The sequence below is a fragment of the Pan paniscus genome, chromosome 1 (genome assembly GCF_029289425.2).
Source record: "Pan paniscus chromosome 1, NHGRI_mPanPan1-v2.0_pri, whole genome shotgun sequence".
Lineage (NCBI taxonomy): Eukaryota > Metazoa > Chordata > Mammalia > Primates > Hominidae > Pan > Pan paniscus.
The window spans coordinates 152,627,011-152,653,085 of NC_073249.2; the positions used below are offsets into that span (position 1 = coordinate 152,627,011).

General features: G+C 34.8%; 1 protein-coding gene across 1 annotated transcript in view; it reads right to left on the bottom strand.

The window, feature by feature from the left end:
* Positions 1-26,075, bottom strand: part of LOC100990811 (fucose-1-phosphate guanylyltransferase) — a 345,681-nt gene that overhangs the window by 291,592 nt on the left and 28,014 nt on the right. Inside the window, exons 4-6 of the mRNA XM_055117300.3 lie at positions 16,004-16,112; positions 2,681-2,766; positions 1,453-1,550 (exon numbers count right to left, since the gene is read on the bottom strand). Of these exons, the coding sequence (XP_054973275.1) occupies positions 1,453-1,550; positions 2,681-2,766; positions 16,004-16,112 (293 nt within the window). The remainder of the gene's footprint in view (positions 1-1,452; positions 1,551-2,680; positions 2,767-16,003; positions 16,113-26,075) is intronic.

The window sequence follows — 26,075 nt, forward strand, 5'->3', positions numbered from 1 at the left end:
AGGTTGAAGAAATATATTCTCTAAATATTGCAGGACTAAATGATTCAGAACCCATTTATGTGCCAGTGTCATGCTAAATCTTTGCAAAATGAACTAATACAGAAAAAATCTCCCAGACGGTGAGGTTCAGAATTCATGGTTTCATACAGTGCCATGACTATCCATCACTACCTTCCTGTTCCTTGGAGCTCTTCTACTTTCACCTCCTGCCTTTCAGAAGAAAAGTCAACATCAGATGCTGTTTTCTACACTGGAAACTCAGAATGTTTCATAGTTTAGTAGGATAATTAACAGGTACTAAAGACAATTTAGCACTTAACTGAGGCTTTCTCCCAGAAGGAATTAGAAGAATTGACTAGGCATTGACTGGGCATGAAAAGAGATGAAACTTTAGAGTATTTGCGCTATGAATTACAGGAATTTGTGATGGTAGATCATGGGAAAATAAGGTCCTCTTCCCTCCCAATGACAAACTCTCTAGCAGTTGGGGGAGGGAGATAGTGCAGGGGGTTCCTAATACAAGCAAAAAGTTGTCCCTCCTCCCACACGTGCACACACAAAACTGAAATAAAATTCTGTCACAGACTCGCATGAAAATGAGAAAGAACAAAATACGCAATATACAAATGAGATTCTGGGAGTAATGAGCCAACTGTACCTGACTTTAATCACTATTCTAATATTGTCCAGGTATCTACTTTAGTCTTTAATTGCATTTTCTGTAAAGTAAATCCTAATATGCAGTTATTTTAATGACTAAAATACATTAAACTTAGTATGATATTTAGCTCATAATAAATACAAAGTAGAAATTGTTATTATAATTATAAAATGATCAATGCATAATATAATTTGTATGTTTTATAAATTTATATTTATGAAAATCTCAAGGTTCAATTCCAACACTAAGTATCCCAGTTTGTCCAATCCACTATTATATTTATTATTCTATCAGGTGCTGAGATTAGGTTGGAGCCAGGGGCTAATATAAGAAAATAAACAGCTAAAGCAAAAAGGTTTTTTAAGAAAAATTTGCAGTAAAGAAATACAGCTTCAGTGTGCTTCTTTTGTCTTTAAATACAACCTCATCTCTCTCTGCACAGAGGCATCATGGTGTTCTGATGAGGAGCTTTGGCAACAGAACTAGACTGCCTTGTCTTAAATCCTGGCTAACCCCTGGCTAACCATGTAACCTTGAGGATAATAATCATATTCACTCATGGGGTTCTTGTGAGAATTAAATGAGTTAAATACAGAAAGCATTAAAAAGAGTATGTGTCTAGTATGCAGCAGGTATCTGCTCAATAAAGAGAAAGAAGTCCTTTAGTAATGTAACGCCTCTGGTCACTGAAAATTTTCCATGATTACTAATTTGAAAAAAAAAAAAAAAGCCTAAAGATACACACTATCCTTAGTTCCAATGCAGTGTTTATGGGAATTAAAGTGTCCTACCTTGTAAACTGCTAAATGCAAGGCTGTAAATCCATTTCTTGTCAGTCGAGATGGGCGGAGCCCTTTCAACATAAGAGTTCGAATATGTGATTTCTTGCCTTAAAGAGAAAAATGAAAAAAGGCTAAATCGTTGTGGGGATGGGGTGAGTTTGAGACTCTTTTTGACCTAATGATAAATGCCATACAGCTGTATAAAAATGTCAAGCTGCTGTTCTGCAGGCCATTTGTAAAGTTTTCTATTAATTGACAACCTTACTTACTAGGGGATATTTCTTTTCCATTTATAAAACTTTATTCAAATGCTGTGTATTTTGACTCTTTGTCTTAGATTTTTTATTTAGTACCCTCATCATCAGATGGTTTTGAAACATAAACACATAAGAGAATTCACCACAATAAACTATTAGTGAAAAAGCTTAAATTAAAAAATCTAATTGTAGAGGATTTATCTGAACATTATTAACAGTAGATCTTATTTAGATCAAAGAAATATGAAGGATATAACCAAGGTTGGGAAGGCACGTTTGAAGTTGAGAGAACAATCTGTTAAGCAGAGTCTGTTTGGTTTGTTTGGGAGAAATGGTTAAGGAATATGGTTAGAGTTGACACTTACACATTTCTGTTCCATTTTAAGAAGTTAAGCTCAATGAATTTAGTTTGGATTAACAAAATAAATATTAATGGTTCATTCATTAATTCAATAACTTTACTGAGTGGCTATTACAGGCCAGGCACCATTCAAAGTACTTGAGATACATTGATAAACAAAACAAACTAAAGTGTAAGCCAAATTAAACTCTTAATCTTCACTTCGATCAATCTTCACTTTTAGATCTTATCTTTGGCATTTGTCACTTTTCCACATACTCTTGTTGAATATTGTGAAGCAACTGCTTGATGATATTTTGGGGAATCTTTAAGTGCTTCTGAATTTAAGTTAATCCCTGACTGGCATGCCCAATATTGAAAAGTGCTTTTTGATTTCCAAGCAAACTGAGGGACTTGGTTTCCGGTAGCAACACAATGAAGCTTATATTTAAAGCTAAATCAATTGGAATATTCTGCCTGATAGTTACTGCCTAAACTGAGATTATCAAGGTTGGAAAAGGCAAAGCAGAAGGGAAAATTGAGTATGAATAGAATTCTTTTGCAGACTATTAAGCAGCTCAAGTCACTGACGATATACACATATAACCAGTTTAAGAAGTACTAAGTTTCAAGTACTCACCTCCACAAATGCAACATAAATGAAGTAGAGACAGCCCATTTTCAGTGCGGTAATTTAAATTGACTTTACTGAAGGCTTCATCAGAGCTGGAAAAAACATGTTACAGATGATCACAAAATTCATCTTTTAGCATATTGTCTTGCATTTGAAAATTATAAATGCAAATCCTGTTACTATCAATTCAGAAATGTATTTTTTCTAAGATTATTTTGCACTTACAGAAAGAATCTTGAACCCTCTATATGAAGAATTAAAATTGAGAGGAAATTCTGTAGTTTTACATTGTAATGATGTCACCAGAAATAACACTATGATTCCAATAGTTGCTCCAGAATCACTGACAGCTACTAGATGTCACAATAGCGAATTTAGTGGCACTTTTTAAAGACAAGTAAAACCAAGGTCAGACATCATCTAGGAACCTGAGAGTCACTGTTAGTAGGGAATACTTACATAATACATATATAAAATTGATTATTATGTAAATCAGGAAATCAGAAATCAGAAAATTGTTGTCAAATATAAAAGGCCAAGAAAAGTCAAATATGGCATGAAATTATAGGGGCCAAGAAAGACCTTCCCCTTTGCCTCTCTGAAGGTTTGCTGAAATCAACTGACAAAAGGGACATTAATAGAAGAAAAGGCATAAAATATATTTGATCATAGTTTTAAAAGGCACAAGAGATACAAGACATAAGAGCCTTCAGAATGAAGACTCAAAGATACAGGAATAACTCTGTAAGTTCTAGTTTCTATGACTTGCCTTGAGGGGAGAGGGATTCTAGTCTCTATGGCTACCCTCTGGGGAAAATGAGGGGCCAGAGACAAGAGGACAGGAGAAGGTCAGAGAGAAAGTTTGGCTTCTAAGGCTGCTTGTAAGGCCTTCATTTTGAGGTGTCATTTTCTAAGCCTCAACAAAAATGATGCTAAAATTATCCCAAGAGTTATACTTCAAAAAGAAAGTTGTATATTCACAGTGAAGTTGGCAATGGTAACAACAGTGCAATAATCATTTTTTGATTGCATATCACATGCCAGATACTGTAGTAAGCGCTTAATCTTACTTATTCCTCACCACAGTGAGAGGTGACAACGTGCTAGCAGCCCTCGCTCGCTCTCGGCACCTCCTCAGGCCACGGTGCCAACTCTGGCTGCACTTGAGGAGCCCTTCAGCCTGCCACTGCACTGTGGGAGCCCCTCTCTGGACTGGCCGAGGCCAGAGCTGGCTCCCTCTGCTTGTGGGGAGGTGTGGAGGGAGTGGAGTGGGCAGGAACTGGGGCTGTGTGCAGTGCTCGCAGGCCAGCGTGAGTTCTGGGTGGGCGTGGGCTTAGTGGGTCCTACACTCTGCGCCGCAGGCTGGTGCCGCCGGCCCCAGGCAGTGAGAGGCTTAGCACCTGGGCCAGCAGCTGCAGAGGGTGCACCAGGTCCCCCAGCACTGCCAGCCCACCCGCGCTGCACTTGAATTCTTGCCAGGCCTCAGCTGCCTCCCCATGGGGCAGGGCTCAGGACCTGCAGCCCGCCATGCCCAAGGCCCCTCCACCCCCCTACCCCCGTGGGCTCCCAGGCAACCTGAGCCACCCCGACGGGCACCACCCTGTGCTCCACGGTGCCCAGTCCCATCCACTGCCCAAGGGCTGAGGAGTGCAGGCACGCAGCGTGGGACTGGCAGGCGGCTCCGCCTGTGGCCCCTGCGTGGGATCTACTAGGCAAAGTCAGCTGGGCTCCTGAGTTGGGTGGGGACTTGGAGAACTTTTATGTCTAGCTGGAGGATTGTAAATGCACCAATCAGCACTCTGTGTCTGGCTTGGGGTTTGTGGATGCACCAATCAGCACTCTGTATCTAGCTAATCTGGTGGGGACTTGGAGAACTTTTAGGTCTAGCTAGAGGATTGTAAATGCACCAATCAGCACTCTGTGTCTAGCTCAGGGATTGTAAATGCACCAATCAGTACCCTGTCAAAACGGACCAATCAGCTCTCTGTAAAACGGACCAATCAGCAGGATGTGGGTGGGGCCAAATAAGGGAATAAAAGCAGGCTGCCCCAGCCAGCATGGCAACTTGCTTGTGTCCCCTTTCATACCGTGGGAGCTTTGTTCTTTCGCTTTTTGCAATAAATCTTGCTGCTTCTCACTCTTTGGGTCCGCACTGCCTTTATGAGCTGTAACACTCATCATGAAGGCCTGCAGCTTCACTCCTGAAGCCAGCAAGACCACAAACCCACTGGGAGGAATGAACAACTCCGGACGGGAGGAACAAACAACTCCAGATGCGCCGCGGTAAGAGCTGTAACACTCACTGCGAAGGTCGGCGGCTTCACTCCTGAAGCCAGCAGACCACAAACCCACCAGAAGGAAGAAACTCGGAACACGTCCAAACATCAGAAGGAACAAACCCCGGACACACCATCTTTAAGAACTGAACACTCACTGCGAGGGTCCGCGGCTTCATTCTTGAAGTCAGTGAGACCAAGAACCCACCAATTCCGGACACAACAGCACAAAGTCATGCATATTGTCACATATATTATTTTACTCATTTTATAATTGAAGAAATTGAAGCTTAAATAGGTTAAATAACTTGCCCAAGTTGGAAAAAAAGAACAAACTACTTAAAAGTCATGATAGGATTTGAATCCTGGTATAACTATAAGAATGAGGCTTTCAAGGGTTACCACACTGATGAAATGATTTTTTCCACTTTGAAAACAGCAAAACATAACAGGTATTGCTATACAATATTGGACATACATATTGAAAAACTGCATTTTCTCAGGTGTTTATTGCTACAGAAGAGCTCCAAAGCTTTTTCTTCTTTCAGTATTTGCCATTAAGTTCATTATGATTAGCTCAGAAGAATGTGCATCCTTCCCTGTTTTGCTTAGGCTGCTGGTTACATAGTTTTTCTCAGGATCACAAGGCCTCTCTCTCCTCCCCCAGTCCAATACTTTGTGTTTTTTTTTCTTGTGGTTTTATAGTGTGTTTCATTTGCTGGACAATAGAAAGACCAGGGAAGAAAAGCCGAAGCAGCTCAGAGCTGAATCATTGTCCATCAACATTCTCAGTTTCCAGTCACAGTTTTCATTCCCTTTTTATTTATGGACACTGATTTCCTACAAACTTTAAGAGAAAAATCCAATCTACCTAGCTTGAAAGGTAGAGTTCAGCTCCGCTGAATACCTCTACTATTTGAAGTCATAACCACAAAGAAGACCTCTGTGACCTGTGATTGCATTTCCAAGTGTGTTCCAAGTACCTAGTTTACTTTCTTCCAAGACATCCATAATGTATTTGGCTTTGAGGGTTTAAAAGCCAGGCTGGGCCAAAGACCACACATTTCTAAGAATCATGTTATTTTGTGAAGTTACTGCCATACCATAAATAGCTCTATCATTTATAAGTAGGCTCATTTTATTATAAGTAGACATTTCAAACAGTGGCATTTTCATCAGAAATGATTTTGATTGCAGTATTTTTTTGAGCTGAGGGAAATTGCTGATAGAAGTGAGTTAAATTCTTAACTATCTTCATGAAATTCTGAACCCCCTTCTTATATTATTAACATTTATAAACACTGGAGTTTATTGTACTTCCACAAAAGGCTTTCCAAAGCAAGTTGAGGTGTGTTTCCCAGTATTAGTAAGCATGTCTATGTGTTTTGCTGCAGGGGAACACAGAAAGCAAGAAGGGTAGGAGGGTAAAAAAAGTTTGGGAATACTGCATTCCCATGGCTGTGAAAATAAACCACAAGGCTTGCCATTTCTAATTAAAGCATTTCACTGAGGTTCTTCAATGACCCTGGATTTAGAGCCTTTCTCTTTTTAGCAGTACCCTGGAGAATAGCACTTTTTCTTTTTCTATTTTAAAATTCCAATAGCTTTTGATGTTCTTAACTGGATGCCTTGATGATAATGTTCTGAATTTATAGTACCTTTCAAGTGTAAGTACTTTACAAGTGATATGAAACTTTGGCTCACTCACCAAAGACTATGCTATCTCTCTAAAGCTGCTAGAGATTTAAATAGGCAGGAGGCAGCTTGAAATTGACCTGTGAAGCCAAGGATATGATCTCATTTCTACTGAAAAATGTCCTGGGAGCACCATGGACCTCAAGAGGTCGAGAATTTTAGCTTTACATTCCTTTTGAAAGGCTACCTGTGGCTCTCAAGGGCCCTCCTGGGGCAATGGTCTTTGTTCAGACAAAGACAAGGATTTCATTAATAGAATCACTCCACTTCTCACCAGGGACTATATCAGAGTACCCTACCAGAGTTTAGACCTTTATCTGTGAAATCTGACCCAGTCAGAGTACAAGAGAACTTTGCTTCAGGCAGAAGTTGTAATACATTGGGATTATATTCTTTTTTCCAATATCTTATCAGATGCTACTTCCCCCCACCTTTCTTTTTGGAAGGATTTTCCTGAATTTCTCTGTAGATATTATGTGAGATGTTGTGTGTGAGTGAAATGAGTTTACTTTCAGATGTCTGTTTTCTATGTATACATAATTTTTATTCATCAAGGTGCTCTGAAAAGTTTAAATTATACATAGAACACAGAACTGCACATGAGATTCTCTTATTTAAACTTGATCTCTCAAACTTTTAATATTACTACATTTTCAACAGTGGAGAGACTCAAAGAATGAAAAATGCAAAGGAGGGTAAAAAGTTAAAGTTGAGATGAAAATCACTTTATTTGAGAGGGTAAACTCAATTGCTTTCTTATTCTGTGATCTAAATTTGATGATCCATTCAATAAGTCTGGCACAACACCTACTAAACACCTACTATACGCCTCACTTCTGCTCTTAAGGCTCACTTCAGGTTGTTTTCAAGAGTCTCCTTGATATAAACTACTCACTAAATCCCGGATCCTTTGAATGCATCAGTCCTGGAAATACACATACTAGATAAAATCCTGAAATTGACTGCTGTGTTCGTCCTGATATCTAATACTCTGATCAGCTTTGCAAAACAAATGAACATGGAATAAACAGAAAATACAAGATGCCAGGGTCCATTGCTTTATTTTTAAAAAAGAAAGGCACTAGATGAATGTTTATTATTTACATAAATAAAATTGAAAGCAAAATTAATGACTCTTTATTCAACAATTGTTCCTCAGCTAACTGAATCTTGAACTAGACTTTACCATCTATAAGTGACTCAGTATAGAGTCGTAAAGAGTTCCTTGCTTTAAACTGAGCCGCTGCTTGTTGCTTTTGTTCTCCTCTTGAATTATATCCTCCTTGAACTCATGCAGCTTCTCTTAATGTCAACAAAATGAATCAACAGAGAATAGACTCCTATAATATTTGGCAGTCAAGTGTGATTTTTAATAGTACAATTTTTAGCTCAACTTTAATAACTGGAATGTACATTTTTAAAATGAGAGTTACTTTGGGGGCTATATTTGAATCCTAATTCTCACTTCCCATTAACTTCTAGTCAAACGTTTCTGTTTTGAAACATGTAATTAAAATATTCAAGATATTTAAGCAATCATTCCTAGGAGAGAAATTCCATTTTCTCTTCTTTTGCCTCTTCTAAAGTAACTGTGTATGTCAAATTCACTGCCAATTGAGCATCACTTATGTATTCTAATACCCTAAGCTCAATTTATTTTTTAATTTCCCCTTACATTTTTCATCACCTGCCATGCCACACTGTAACTTAACATATCCTAATGAGTTCATAGTGCATGCTGGGGCATGAATGAAGTTCCTAATTAAAATAAAGCCACTATTATGAATATATTTCTAATAGTAAATGCTGTTCTTAATCATTAAAAATGATAGTTCTGTACCCAAAGGTTACTTTCTTTCTTGTAGCATAATGAATTCTTTTCCTAGCCTTTACCTTTTACCTAGAAAAGTGTGCAATTTTGTGATCCAATTAAACTTCTTTTTCATGACCTCATCCTTTCAAGAAGATATCTAACATGACCACAAGTGGGAACTTATTAAAATGTAACATTTGAACAGTTGGCCAAAAAGTAACACACTGCTCTCCAAGGTATTCAGACAGGTAGATACATTTTAAAGCTAATTCATTGGTTAAAACGTAGGGGAAAGCCAAGAATGTAGAAAGAAGGTAAGGATTTTTTATGGGTTGTCTAGTTTCCCAAATTGATCATTTAAGTTTCAAATGGCTAGTTGCAACTTCTTGCCTATTCATTGCAGATTCTTCCCTGCCCCATGCCCTCCAAACAATAGAAGCAGACTATATCAATAAGATCTGTTTCTAATATATATCTCCAAGAAATATCCAGAAATATATTTGTTTGATATCTTGCAAATAAAATCTGCAAACTAATACTGTGAAGTATATTCATTTATTCAGCCATTCATACAATAAACAATTAGAGTGACAGATATGATAAAATTGGCATAATTATTGTTATCTTATAAGATTGTTGTGAAGTGTAAATAAGTTAGAGCTTGTAAAGCTTTTATAAATATTAACTGCTATAATAGTTATTTCTATTAAGGCATTGATATTATTTTTACTGTTTTTGTATTGTTTTGCTCTTCAAAACAGGGATAGGAAAGAAGGAATCATGGAGGTACAGGATGGAAAAGAAGAAGAGATGAAGGGTAAGGGGGAGAGAAAATGATAGAAAGATAGCGAGCTACAGATGGAGAAGGAGAGGGAGAACAATAGGGAGAGATAGAGAGAGAGAGGCAGAGAGAGATTGAGGTCAAGTTGCTTCTCAATGATTTCACAAGATATTCCTGTAAAATTATGGTTCTTAACTAGTTTTACCTGGACAAACAAGAAAAGAATTAGAGAAATAGACTGCCTTAGGGCATTATGAATTCTTTGTTTCCTTTTGGATTTGAGGTTTTTGTTGTTGTTGTTGACGATTCTTATTTTTTGTTTTGTCGCTAATTGGCAAAACACACCACCAAACATGCCAAATGATATTTTCATTCTATGTTAATTATAAGATGACATTTCCCCTTCAATATCCTACTTAGTAGTTTGACAGAAAGGGTCTACTCCTCTTAAATAAGATCAGCTTGAAAAGTTTCCAGTGCTATTCATCTTATAATAGCCAAATTTCATAGTTGGCTATAGTGCAATAATTTTAGAAGATATTTTGTTTTAAGGATGAGTATAGTGGAATGCAACAGGCCTCAGATGAACTTTTCATAGAGAAAAGGTACAAAAAGGTGTATCTCAGAAAACATTTTTTTATTTCCTCTATACATTGTGACTATTTAATGGAACAGAGCATTCTTTTGACCACTTTTTTGTACATAATTAAACCTAGTCAATTTTAAAGTGAGGCACTGTAATTACTGACCAAGATGTATCTACTCAATGCCAAAAAAGTTGTTTTGGATTATGTTGATGTCATAGTGTTTAAAAATTACAACTTTTCTGGGTCAGGCGCGGTGGCTCATGCTTGTAATCCCAGCACTTTGGGAGGCCAAGGTGGGCAGATCACGAGGTCAGGAGATCGAGACCATCCTGGCTAACACAGTGAAACCCCGTCTCTACTAAAAATACAAAAAATTAGCCAGGTGTGGTGGTGGGTGCCTGTAGTCCCAGCTACTTGGGAGGCTGAGGCAGGAGAATGGCGTGAATCCAGGAGGCGGAGCTTGCAGTGAGCCTAGATCGCGCCACTGCACTCCAGCCTGGGCGACAGAGCGAGACTCCGTCTGAAAAAAAAAAAAAAGGAAAAGAACTTCATGTCTAAAACACCAAAAGCAATGGCAACAAAAGCCAAAATTGACAAATGGGATCTAATTAAACTAAAGAGCTTCTGCACAGCAAAACAAACTACCATCAGAGTGAACAGACAACCTACAGAATGGGAGAAAATTTTTGCAATCTACTCATCTGACAAAGGGCTAATATCTAGAATCTACAATGAACTCAAACAAATTTACAAGAAAAAAACAACCCCATCAACAAGTGGGCAAAGGATATGAACAGATACTTCTCAAAAGAAGACATTTATGCAGCCAAAAGACACATGAAAAAATGCTCATCATCACTGACCATCAGAGAAATGCAAATCAAAACCACAATGAGATACCATCTCACACCAGTTAGAATGGCAGTCATTAAAAAGTCAGGAAACAACAGGTGCTGGAGAGGATGTGAAGAAATAGGAACACTTTTACACCATTGTTGGGACTGTAAACTAGTTCAACCATTGTGGAAGTCAGTGTGATGATTCCTCAGGGATCTAGAACTAGAAATACCATTTGACTCAGCCATCCCATTACTGGGTATATACCCAAAGGATTATAAAACATGCTGCTATAAAGTCACATGCACATGTATGTTTATTGCAGCACTATTCACAATAGCAAAGACTTGGAACCAAGCACCAACCCAAATGTCCAATAATGATAGACTGGATTAAGAAAATGTGGCACATATACACCATGGAATACTATGCAGCCATAAAAAATGATGACTTCATGTCCTTTGTAGGGACATGGTTGAAGCTGGAAACCATCATTCTCAGCAAACTATTGCAAGGACAAAAAACCAAACACCGCATGTTCTCACTCATAGGTGGGAATTGAGTACATGGACACAGGAAGGGGAACATCACACATGGGGGCCTGTTGTGGGGTGTGGGGAGGGGGTGGGATAGCATTAGGAGATATACCTAATGTTAAATGATGAGTTAATGGGTGCAGCACACCAACATGGCACATGTATACATATGTAACTAACCTGCACGTTGTGCACATGTACCCTAAAACTTAAAGTATAATAAAAAAAAAAAGAAAAAGAAAAAGAAAAATTATAACTTTTCTGGAGTATTCTCATGGTTTTAAATTTCATATTATAGATTAAGCAGATACAAATTTGGCTTGACAATGAAGTTAGCAAAACATAGTCTTAAATTTTATTATGATAAAAACTATTGAAACAAAATAATTTAATTGAAAACAATTGAAGTCACATGTGGAGAGCCATCACTTCCATAGTTTTTTCAAAAAGGTTGTATAATATTCATAACCAAGATTATGCATATGATACATTTTGAAATCAAATATAGATGGATGCAATCCTAGGTAAATCATACAAATTGTTTAATCTAGTTCAAGCCAGTTTAATTTGATTAGCCTCATTTTCTCCAGGTATAACATGGCAATTGCAACACTTACTTCAGAGGGTTGTTAACATAAACAATAATGATTAAGTGTTAACTAACATTTTTGAGGGTTTGCCATGTGCCAGACACTGTGCTAAAGCACTTTACATATACACCATTAGGATTATATAAGCTGATGCATAAAAAGATACGTAGAAGCATTTCTGGCATATGGTAAGCCCTAAGTTATTAGTTTGTTTTACAAATACGTACAAATATAAATAAGGCTAAATAAGAAAAAAAGCTGCCTTTAATGAACACATATACTAGTGGGGAGATAGACCTATAAATGGATAAAAACAACACCATGTAGTAAGTGCTGTTATGTTGATAAAGATTAGAGGCAGCACAGAGGAGGATATAGTCAGACAATGGTACTCTAAGGTGCCCTTTCTGTCTTTCTTTCTCCTCCTGCCTTCTCTTTTTCTTCATTTCTTCCTGTCACCAATCCATTACCTAAACAAATGTCCAAAGTTACGAGTGAATGCAACTTTATAGCAGAAGATGAAAGAACATTCCATTTCCATTTCCCCTCTTTCCCACATCAAGCTCCCATTCCAAAGCTGCTATAAATTGGCATAAGCAGGATAACTATTTAGCTCTTTCTGTCTTACATTTAGCACTATATTGCTGTTTATTATGTTGTGGGTAAAAGCTATGCCAGGAAGATTGTGTATTCGAGCTGATAGAGCAATGGTGTATTATGTGGTGAAAAATCTCTTATAATGAATGAAACTAGCATCTACCGGGAATGCCATAAAGAAATTGGTTAGCAAATGAAAAACTGTTTACATCAGTGATCCTTTACGTTTGATGCTAGTTTAAATGTTCCTTTTTGGGCATTGTATACAGTCTCCTTGCTATCTAAATGTTTAGAGAAAGGCTGATGTCAGGCAACATAACATAATTGTTTATCACAGGAATGCTCTTTATAAGACAAATGAATAAGGGTGAGTAATGAGATTCTAACATTTATTTAGCACCTATAATGCTCTAGATACTCATTTAAATGTCATTTCATAAAGTGTTAGGTTTGATCTTCCCAACTACCTTTAAAATTTTGTGAATGAGTGAGTAAGACAATTTACATTCTCAGCACACTATTCTTTTCTTTCTTTCATCCATCATTTTATTCCAAAGAAAAGAAAATCCTTAGAACTCTGCCCTGGAAGCAATTCACTTTTTTCTCCCAGATTATGCTCTCTACCTTGACGAAATCAGACAAAAGCAGATTATTCTGTTTTTGCTTGCTTGTTTTTGGTTCTCTTGACTCTCTTTAGACCACATCAGTTGCTTACTTTCTGTTCCCATATTCCTCATCCCTTCACTAATATCACCTCAGGCAAAGAGTTCTCAGTGCAATTTGGATATCTTTCTAGAAGTATAGTTTTCAAACTTTAGAAGTATCATTTTTATTATGCATAGTTTTATCTGGGGAGCTTGTTAAACATTCAGGTTATTGGAAGACATCTCCAGAGATTCTGATTCACATGATAAAGGGTGGAGTCATGGAATCGAAAATTTTAGCAAGTACTACAGTCTCCATCTCCATTAACATAAGAGGCCCCTAGTTGTTGCAGAAACATCATTCTAGACTGGATAATCCTCTCCTCAGCTTCCTTATCATCACATTCTGTAGCTTCTTTAATGTCATCAGCACCAGGCTATTGGTCTTTCTCTCCAAAAATGTCTCACCATTATCCTCAGTAAATTTGATAGCCATTTTGATTAGCCTTCTAATACTCTAGTCTCAAAATTCTTCAAATCCCTTTCAATCCAAATCATTAAAAGCTATATTTCAGATTTCGGCATCTTCCTAAATTGTGCTAATACTTTACATTTTTAATTTTGAAATCATCCTCTTCATAAAAACTTTCACTCTTTCTAACTTTTAATAAGCTATTTGTTACTCTCACTTTATGATAAGTCTTCTATCCTTCAAACTGTCCTTATTTATCCAATCAATCATGACAATAGAAATTTCCAACTACTCAATGCTTACTATGTGTTGGGCCCTGTACTTAGTATTTAATTTACCTCATTTTGAAAATATCCTGTTAGGTGATTATTATTCACCTCATTTTATAGATGAAAATGAGGATTAAGGAGATTAAAAAACATATCCATGGATATACAGCTTATAAATAGAAGAAGCTGTATTTAAAACCATGTTTGTATGATTCCAAAATTCTTACATTGATTCACATAGCTTTCTTACTCAAGTCAGATAATATGGTGAAGACATTATTTTTTCTCACTTTTCCTAAACTTTCTATGGTACTCATTCATTCTTGCCTACACACCTTTACTTAACTATGCTTTTTATCTACAATGATTCCAAAAATCAATGAATAAATCAGGACCTAAATCTTGTTTTTGTAAGCAGGGTATGGTAGGAAGAGCGCTATCTACGGAGTCAGGCAGACCTTGACACAAATCACATTCCAGAATTTACTGACCATGTGACTTGACAACTCCTACTGCCTTGTCTCTAATCCTTAGTTTATCATCCACCAGAGTTAATATTATTTGGCACACATGAAATGACAACAATCTACATATGACTATAGATTAAATAATGTCTTGTATTTGATGTATGCAGAACAACACTTGAATACGAGCTGGCACTCAACAAATTCTGGACTGTAAGCTCCCTGACACAGATTCCTGCATCTCACCCCCAATGCTAATCAGAAAAAAGAAGGTCACATTTGTTGCATTTAGTAGAAACACAAGAAAAGTCCATTATAGCAGTTGTCAAAACAGCTTGTAGTTGTCGATGTGGTATGAGAAAGAACCTACATTTTAAATCCATTGTTAATCCTAATATTCAGGTTTGGATACATCTAGTTTAAGCTAGCCTTGACCTATGTGCTCAATACTTTCTAAATTAAAAAATAATACTAAATAACTGAGGCTTTGACCTTTAAAAGTTGAGGAAAATCTCTTCAATGTAATCATTTTTCATTTAGCATATTTATTTAAGTCAATAAGAGCTAGATGTTTATGATTAAGTTCTATATTCATACTTTTCCAACAAAACAAATACATATTTATAATTCTACTATACTAACATGCCAGTTATATTTCTACAGGAATTTCAAATGTAGTTCCATATCTCAACATGTGATACTACTTGCAAAAGTCAGATCAGTGGTATCTCATCACAAGTGTCAGTGTTGAGTTCATCATCCTGGGCCAAACTATAGAGAGAATCAACTATTTTTTGAACCATAAGTTGAATACTTGTGAAAGCCTTGTTACATCCATTGACGAATTTCATATAAACTATATTATACATGGATGATTTTATTTGCCAGTTATGTGATATTTATATGTTTACTATATCTAAAATTTTGTTTTAAAGATGTGTCATTTGGTCATTGCTTTACACTTGTTTTCTAAGTAAAATAGAGGGAGTTCTTTGCCATGAGTGCATTACATAACACAGCTATAAATGAACATGGCTAATTGGCCTATATGGAACTTTTCCTTAGTCAGGCAGGTAACTTTCTTGACCCTCTAATGGGCATCTAGTTTCTCAATGTCAGATTCAATTTAACCAGAAGGCTTTTTGTGTATATAAGGGTCTTGCTCCTCTTTTCTGAACATTTTGTGTCTTCCAAGGTTGTGACACTTAGATTATTTTTCTCTTGTTATCATGCAACAAAATCTACTGAAATCCTGAAGGCAATATTATATGTTGTTATATGATTGTTCAGGGGCAGAATGATACTCAGTTCCATTAAGGGACAGCCTTTCAATGACAAGAGACCAGAGGGTTTGTTAAAACTGGACTTACCGTCATAGTTCAAAGAGAACAATGTGGCCAATATGCGACCACTATGTGGGAAGAAAAATCTTGCTTTTCATTGCCGGCATGGTTTACAAGAATGATCTAATTCCTGAGAAGATTACTGAGATCAACAATAGCTTGCATTCAAAGGCTAGCCTTTAGGTTTTTATTTTTAAACTTTAATGATGGCAGATTACAATTTATATTTTAAGGAGGTGAGATGTTATGTTTGCATTTTGAGAGCTATATGAGTGGTCAAAGAGAAATATCTGACATCCTAAGGCTTAGAACATGACTGCTTATGTCTGAGGTTCTACGGGTTTAAAAAATATACAGATACTTTAAAAAATAAGGTGAATACTGAAGACACTTATACAAAGAAATAATGACTCTTACAACTTTACCCAAATATATTCCTTAGTTCTGTCAGTTCTTTTTCCTTGATCTGCAGGTCATCTTCTAATCTTTCTATTGTGATAACATATGATTCACTGACTTTTTTCTTCCATTCATCTAGTAAAGAAGAACAAATGAGATTGATTTATAGTTGTGTTTTGCAAAATGTAGACACAGATCATAACATACAAGTAATCAAAACTGTTTTTTATTCTAGATTCTACAATACTTAATTTAAATTACTGATTGTGAGTTTAAAATGCAGATGTTTATATTTAAAATGCAATCATATTGAATTGTAGTAATTAAGAACCCATTCGATATTGGATAATATATTTACATAGAAAAATATATTTGACTTATTTCATTTGATTTTATTGCATTTTAATTATAGCAATCTCTAGTTGCAAGACGGTTTTTAGTTTTTAAATACTAGATACTTAAGATATAATTCTAAAATCCCTACATTCAGCAATATTCCAAATTTTTTTCTGTAACATTATACCAAGGAACTAAAATAATATTTTTGTAAGAAATTTCTTGTTTCCTATAAAGATCTTCAGAAAAAAATAATTTGAGTTCAGATAGTTTTTCAAAGACTTTCACATAACATGCTGCCTTATCTTCCGTATACAAATTAACACATATTCCAATGAGTTGTTAGTTATCAGTAACTATAATTGAACCATATTACATTTAAGGAAATAAGAATAATTAGAATAATTACCAGTACAAGTTTGGGTTGGTCTAGATTTATAATTTCCCATTTATTATAAGTTTCTTCCTTTCTCCAGGGCAGTTCTTCAAGTTATAAGATTCCAAGTTCAAGTGCAGTGACAGTCCAGTTGAAAAATACTTTGATAGTCTGGCTAAAAATAAGCCCAACTGCCAAATGGAATGTCATGCAACAATGATAAAGAACAAAATCGTGTGTGCTTTCGAGGGTGAAATCATAAAGGGAACTAATCAGTCTGTTTAAAAGAACTGTATCAAAAATAAATAGCAAATGTTTCAATAGGATTATTTGCTTCCATCAATTATCTACCCATACATACTTTCATGGACCATTTATTTAACAGATAAATCTAGAAAATGATTCAGTTACATCTGAAGTTCACAAAAGAGCTGTTAAAACTACCTAGACCTTCTTTCAAGATCATTTTCTCCTAAGCCAAAATAATGGTAGTTGGTAAAGAGTGGTAATAGCATGTGTCTACATAAATAAATAAATAATAAAAATTCATTACCTCTAGCATATAACTAATAGAAATGAATGTAGGTTTGGCCTGTATAGGAGCTACATAATTATGTTTGTATGAAGAAATTCTCAACATAGACCAAGATTTATACTATTGTGGATTATTCCGACCATAAGAATCATAGATGAGAATCTAAAACATTAAGTTCTACAAATAGCAATTCATAAAATAATAAATGACAAGAACAGTAAGATTAAGAATAAGAAAATTGAGCATTTGCTATGTGTCAGACCCTAGTTTACGTGCTTTACATATATCTCATTATTTAATCTCATACATACAGTGCTGCTAGGTAGATATTATTCACAAATTATGGATGAGAAAACACAAAGTTACTAGTAAGTTGGAAGTCTGGAATCAATTCTGACCATGTGACTCTAATATCCAAGCTAGATATTATTGATTTGTCTTCCAGAATTTCTCTTTCATGCACCTTCCATTTACTTTATTAGGACATATCTCTTTGTATGCATATTGTATGCCTATTTCTACTGATATAAAGAACCCAGTCTATGATGGAGAATAAATGGGAAACCCAGAAAGAAAACATTAAATTTTTCACTATATATTTATTTCAGATAATCTTCTTATACCTAGAAAGTATAAATTTTAATCTTCAGATTCACATCCAGAGGATATAGCTTTAACTTAACAGATACGGATTTCATATTTCCTATAGTTAAATGTTCAAACAACTCTCTTTTTGAATCAATGCTTAGACAAAGTTAGGATTCACCACATATTTTTGCTCAGCAAAAGTAATAGAAGTTTCAGAGGTAAGGCTTCCAGACTGATGAGATATTGTTGGCGCATCAGGTGTCTGGCTTCATAGACACTTTTTGTCCTCATCTGGACATATTCTCCTTTTCCCTTCTTATCAGTACATGCCTACCACAGCTGTTGATACTTGCTATACTGCAGTGGCATCTGGTTACCTTGGTCCATACACTCTACATTCTCCTTGTTTGAAAACCAGACATCTTCAGTTCCACCAGCTTTCTCTAAGCACTTCTGTGACCCCCATTTTCTCAGTTTGGAAAGTCTTTGTTTTGTCCAGGGACCTTCCTGCTTAATCTCTTCTTCCTTATCTTGAAGACCATACTGGATAGCTTTCTTTAAAAGACTTGCAATCTCCCAGGGCTACACTTTAGGAAATAATGCACCAGCTCTTTCTCCTCTCAGAGTTTCTTAAAATAATCATGGTTTCTATACTCTGAATCCAGAAGGACAAAGATGGGAGCCTTCTAGAGGACAACTAAATATATTTTTCTTGATCTCTTTTCTTATTTCTAATATCTCGGATCTTCCATCCATGTGTGTGTGTGTACATGTATGTTTTCCACATATGGAGGAAAAATTAGCTCTTACATCATCTTCCACTGTGTTTCTAATTTCCTGCTTGGGACACAAGTCTGATGTACTGCTTTTTAGAATTTTTCCTTTTGATTTTCAAGAATACTTTTATTCTCTTAAAAAGCCTAGGTTTTACAAATGAAAGCTTTGGCTTTCAAAGGTGTGATTTCTGCGATGAGTTTGAAAATCCAATCAGCAACTCAGTTGAATTCTCCCACATTCTAATGCAATACATTTTGCTGGAAATAAAATGAAACGATAGCAATATAAGAAATGCAGAAAATTACTCAAAATATTACCCAAAATATTAACCATTATTGAACTATAACAGTTTCCTGGTTTGAAAGAAACAATATTTATCTCTAAGCCCTTCTTAAGAATGTGGATCTAGGTAATGGTTTGAGGTACTAGAGTAATTTTTTCTGGGTACCTTCAGCCTGATGAAGAAATGCTGGAAATGTAAATGGTCCAGGATAATATCCTTGCATTCCTTTTCCAAAGAATGTTGGAAAGAAACAACGTAGAATCAAAAAATATTTTCCCTAATACTCAGTACATTTCTGTAAAAAGTACTTCTTTCTAATAAAGAGTTGGCCACATACTCTAAGTTGAATCCTACTTTCCCCAGTCCTGAGACGTCCAAAAATGGAGAAAGCATGTTATATCATACATTATCAAAAACACAACTTGATTACAAAAGTAGTCTGCTTTCAAAGTTTAGTGAGGGTAGGCAACATGAGGAGCTTTGTTTAAAAAAATAGAAACCTGGGCTCCATCCCCAGAAATTCTGATTCAGTACATCAAGAGTAGAGCCCAGGAATCTGAACTTTAACAAGTAACTCTGATGATTCTAATGTAGACGCTACTCGGAGCATCATTTAAGAAGCACTATTTTAAGGTTGCTTAAAGTGAGATGCTACTTAACAGAAATTTTTTTACCTTTGAATTTCATGCAAGAGAAAAGAGATAAGTAGAATAAAAACAAAAGAAAGATTACTTCAGATTATCAAAGAGTTCTATCCTGTGGTAATTCCTGGGGCAATACATGATTTGGCTATGCAAGTATAGTCTCGTATTTTAAAAGTGATTCACAAAAATTGAACCAACCAAGATACTCCTTCATAAGTGAATGGAGAAACAAACTGTGGTATATCCAGAATATGGAAGATTATTCAGCAATGAAAAGAAAGGAGCCATGAAAATTCATGGAAGAACTTTAAATGTATATCACTAAGTGAAATAAGCCAGTCTGATAAGGCTACATCCTGTGTGATTTCAACTATATGACATTTTGGAAAAGGCAAAACTATACAAACCATAAAAAGATCAGTGGTTACAGGGGTAGAGGAGAGAGAGGAAGAAATGAGTAGGTGAAGCACAGGAAATCTTTAGAGTAGAGAAATATTCTGTATGATACTCTAATGGTGGATACATGACATTATCCATTTGGCAAAAATCATAGAACTACACAACACTAACGTAAACTATGGACTTTAGTTAAAAATCATGTATCAATATTGGTTCATTAATGTTAACAAATATACTATATAAGATGTTAATAAGAAAAATTGTGTATGTGTAGGGGGAGTATATAGTAACTCTGTACTTTCTGATCCATGTTTTTTGTAAACTGAAAACAATTCTAACAAAATATTAATTTAAAAAATTATGGAAAAATATAAAACAAATGATGCAAAAAATAATAATTCCTTAAAAAGAGCATTTGAAGTACTCAAGGAAATTTAATAATTTATAAAGAAAAGCCAACTCAAATACATGATTAATAGTAAGGTTTCTTTCTTTTATGCTTGCTCGTTTCTTCATTAGAAAATGTCAGAACACATTTATGAAATATTATTTCTTCAACTACTTTGTTTCAACTAAGTTTGATATTCTACTGAATTGCCTAAATCTAGTTTTAATGCCTCTGTCTTTTCAACTGATTTCTCAGACCACTTCTGCATACAAATAGTTATATTCTAATACTCCTTCAATAAACCCACTTATGTTCTTTCTGCATTATTTTATTTGGGGTTTATATGATTTATTTATCCCAATCTACACTTACGCATCTGCTATTTATATTTATTTTATACTGATTTCTTTATAAAGATTTAAAAGGATGCTTTCAAAATGAAAAACGTAAAAATTGACCTTGACACTTCTACCTTTATGGTTCCAACAGAGAAATGATAAAAGAAAATGTATCCCATGAAATCAAACTAATGCACTTGGAACAATTATTATCACATTTAGAAGTTGAATTAATTTATACTTTGATAATTTCTTCATTGTATATTAGTCCTTATTAATATATTTCCATGTTTTGGGGAAGCGTAGAGTTTCAATGCGTTGCATCTGGTTGACAAATTAATCATTGCTTTAAACATAAGAAGCTGGAATTACTAGTTAGTTTATATTTAGGTTTTTTCCCTTTATTTTTAATAAAGATTAAATAATTTGTGTTGAAATAAAATTATTTTAAAAATAAATTGACCATTGCCTAAGATGCATACAACTATTCAAGTGCACACAATTATTTGATTAATTTTCTTTTAAATAATGTGTTTCTGCATTTAAACAAGCATAATTTGTAAGAGTCTTATTTATCAAACAATTTTCTTTCTTTTTCACTAGAATATCTAAGTTTTTAGTATGTTGGATGATGTATAAATCACCATCATCAGTCTGAACATGTTGAGGTAATATTCAGATTAATCCTCAAAAATGAGTAAGACTTGAGAATACATTATAATGAATATACATTTATAATATGAAGAAAACAATGTCACAGTAATTTAAGTATGTGTTCTCAGTATCTTTAACTGCCAGAGTATATTTTAAAAAGGAATAAACAATATTGCTATTTCTGTGTCCAATAAAGTATAACAGCAAATGCAAAGATCATAGTTTTTCCTGTGACTTCCTTTGTTGGTGGGTAAACATGAAATAAAGTTGATTAAATAATCTAGATTAAATAGAGGTAAGAGTCACATTTCTGTAACTGGCTAAAATTTCTTTTTCAAATTTATATGACTTCTTTGAATTGTCAATCTAGCTCAATTTACGAACTGATCAGTCCATTTATCCATTCAACAAATACGTATTGTACCAAGAAATCCACAGAGCTCATGGGGCCAGAGATGCATGAGTAAACAGGTAACCGCAATGCAGTATTTGTCCTATGATGAGATATACATGATTGGCATGAGAAAGTCCATCTATTAAAGGCTAAATTTCAATCAGAAAAAGTTTCTTTGAGGAATTAAAATAATCAGAATAATCTAAACTTCATGACTCAGGCCACTTCCGTTCCTTCTTAATTCTTTCTTCACCCCTCCTAAGAGTTAATTAACCAGCTTAAAAATGATATTGTGTGATAATTATAGTTCAATTAATAACTAATTATTGTTTTGGACAAATAACATTTTAAAAAATGTTATTTAGAATCTAATGTAATCAACTTTATGTTTGTTTGTTTTAAAAATTAGAGGTTTCTCTAATTAGAGGTTTCTAAATCGTTTAATAAACAAACATAAAAAATTGGGGGGAGGGAAACCAAAATAATAGTTCTACTTATTTGAGAGTTTTCTTTTCTTTTCTCAATTTTTCTTTTCTTTTTTTTAATTTTTCAATTTTAATTTGTGTGGGTATATAGCAGATATATATATATTTAAGGGCCACATGAGATATATTGATAGAGACATACAGTGCGTAATAATCACATCAGGGCAAATAGGGTATCCATCCCATCAAGCATTTATCTGTTTTGTTGCAAACAATCAAATTAGAAACTTTTAGTTATTTTCAAATGTATAATTAAATTATTTTTGACTGTAGTCACCCTGTTGTGCTAACAAACACTAGGTCTTATTCGTTCTTTTGAACTATTTTTTGTACCCCTTAACCATCCCCAACCCCACCACCTGCTACCCTTCCCAGCTTCTGGTAGCCACTCTTGTATTCTCTATCTCCTTGAGTTCAATTGCTTTTATTTTTAGCTCCCATAAATAAATGAGAACATGCAAAATTTGTCTTTCTGTGTGTGGCTTATTTCACTTCACATAATGATTTCCAATACCATCTATGTTGTTGCAAATTACAGTATCTCATTCTTTTTTATGGCTGAGTAGTACTCCATTGCATTTATGTACCACATTTTCTTTATCCATTCATCTATTGATGGACACTTAGGTTGCTTTCAAATCTTAGCTATCGTGAACAATGATGCCACAAACATAGGAGTGAAGTTATCTCTTTGATACACTGATTTCTTTTCTTTTGTATATGTAATTCAGCAGTGGGATTGCTGGATTATATGATAGCTCAATCTTTAGTTTTTTGAGGAATCTACAAGCTGTTCTCCATAGTGGTTGTATTCATTTTCATTCATACTAACAGTGTACAAGAATTCCCTTTTCTGCACATTCTTGCCAGCATTTGTTATTGCCTTTTTGATATAAGCCATTTTAACTGAGGTGAGAAGATATCTCATTGTAGTATTGATTTGCATTTTCCTGATTATAAATGATGTTGAGCACCTTTTCATATGCCTGTTTGTCATTTGTATGTCTTCTTCTGAGAAATATCTTTTCAAATATTTTGCACATTTTAAAATAAGATTATTAGATGTTTTTCCTGTAAACTTGTCTGAGCTCTTTATAAAATTCTGGATATTAATGAATCCCTATCAGACGGGTAGTTTGCAAATATTTTCACCCGTTTCGTGTGTTGTCTTCACATTGTTGATTGTTTCTTTTCTATGCAGCAACTCTTTAACTTGATGTGATCCCATCTGTCCATTTCTGCTTTGGTTGCCTGTGCTTATGGGATACTACTTGAGAAATCTTTGCCCAGTTCAATGTCCTGGAGAGTTTCCCCAATGTTTTCTTTTAGTAGTGTCATACTTTGAGGTCTTGTAGTTAAATCTTTAATCCATTTGGATGTAATTTTTCTATATGGCAAGAGATAGAGGTCTAGTTTCTTTCTTCTGCATATAGATACCGAGTTTTCCCAGCACCATTTATTGAAGACACTGTCCTTTTCCCAATGTATGTGCTTGGCATCCTTGTCAAAAATGAGTTCATTGTAGATGTATGAATTTACCTCTGGGTTGTCTATTCTGTTCCATTCATCTATGTGTCTGTTTTTATGCCAGTATCATGCCATTTTGGATGCTGTAGCTCTGTAGAATAATTTAAAGTCAAGTAGTGTGATTTCTCCAGTTTTGTTCTTTTTGCGTAGGATAGCTTTGGCTACTCTGGGTCTTTTGTGGTTCCATATAAAATTTTTTTTTCTATTTCACTGAATAATGTCATTGGTATTTTGATAGGGATTGCATTGAGTCTGTAGATTGCTTTGGGTAGTATGAACATTTCAACAATATTAATTTTTCCAATTCACAAACATGGACAATTTTTTCATTTTTGTGTGTCTTCAATTTCCTTCATCAATGTTTTTTAGTTTTTATTGTAGAGGTCTTTCAATTTTTTGGTTAATTCCTAGATATTTAATTTTATTTGTAGCTACTATAAGAGGGATTAATTTCTTGATTTCTTTTTCAGATTGTTTGCTGTTGGCATAGAGAAATGCTACTGATTTTTGTGTATGTTCTTTTTGTATCCTGCAACTTTACTAAATTTATCAATTCAAGTCGTTTTCTTGTGGAGTCTTTAGGTTTTTCCAAATATAAGATCATATCATGTGTAAATAAGGATAATTTGACTTGCTTCTTTTCAATTTCGAAGTCCTTTTTTCCCTCTTCTCTGATTGCTCTAGCTAGGAGTTCCAGTGCTATGTTGAATAACAGTGGTGAAAAACGGGCATCCTTGTGTTCCAGATCTTAGAGGAAAGCCTATCATTTACAATGATACTAGCTATGGATTTGTCATAGATGGATTTTATTGTGTTTAAGTATGTTTCTTCCATATCAAGTTTTATGATTTTTATCATGAAAAGATGTTGAATTTTAGCAAATGGTTTTTCAGCACCAATTGAAATGTCCATGTGATTTTCGTACTTAATTTGGTTGATACAATGTAGTACATTAATTGATTTGCATATGTTGAACCATTCTTGCATCCCTAAGATAAATCCCACTTGGTCATGATGGTGACCTTTTCAATGTGTTGTTGAATTTGGATTGCTCGTATTTTATTGAAGGTTTTTGCATCAATATTCATCAGTGATACTGGCATATAGTTTTCATTTTTTGACAGGTCTTTGGTTTTAGTATCAGGGTACTACTAGCCTCATGGAATAAGTTTGGAAGTATTCCTTCCTTTTCCATTATTCCAAACAGTTAGAGTAGGATTGGTATTATTTCTTTTTTAAAATGTTTGGTAGAATTAAGCAATGAAACCATTGAGTCCAGGCTTTTCTTTGCTGGGAGGTGCTTTTTATTATTGCTTTGGTCTCTTTACTTGTTATTCGTCTGTTTAGGTTTTGGATTTCCTCATGGTTAAATTTTGGTAGGTTGTATGTGTCTTGAAATTGATTCACTTCTTCTATATTTTCCAATTTATTGGCATATAGTTGCTCATAGTAGCCAATAATGATCCTCTGAATTTCTGTGGCAACAGTTGTATTGTTTCCTTTTTCATTTTTTATTTAGATCATTTCTCTTTTTTTCTTAGCCTGGCTAAAGGTTTGTACATTTTGTTTATCTTTTCAAGAAAAACCCTTTTTGTTTCATTGACATTTTGTTTTATTTCAAATTCATTTTTCTTGCTCTAGTCTTTATTATTTCTTTTCTATTAATTTTGGGTTTGGCTTGGTTTTGCTTCTCTAGTTCTTTAAGGTGTATCATTAGGCTGTGTATTTGAAGTTTTTCTACTTTTCTGATGTAGGCACTTATCGCTATAAACTTCCTTCTTGTTCTGCTTTCGCTGTATCCCAAAGATTTTGGTATATTTTGTTTCCACTAACATTTGTTTCAAGAAATATTTCAATTTCCTTCTTAATTTCTACATTGACCCACTGAATATTCAGGAGCATATTGTTTAATTTCCTTGTGTTTGTACAGTTTCCAGAATTTCTCATGTTGATTTCTAGTTTTATTCCATTGTGGCCAGAGAAGATCCCTGATATTATTTCAATTTTTGTGAATGTTTCAAGACATGTTTTGTAACCTAACATATGATCTGTCCTTGAGAATGACCCAAGTGCTGAGGGAAAAAATGTGTATTCCAAAGCCATTTGACGAAATGTTCTGTAAATATCTATTTCGTCTATTTGGTGCATAGTGCAGATAAAGTCCAATGTTTCTTTGTTGATTTCCTGTCTAGACGATCTATCTAGTGCTGAAAAGTCGGGTGTTGAAGTCTCCAGCTATTATTGTATTAGGGCCTATCTCTCTCTTTACTTCTAACAAAGTTTGTTTTATATACCTGAGCGCTCCAGTGTTGGGTGCATATATATTTAGAATTGTTATATCCTCTTGCTGAATTGACCCCTATACCATTATGTA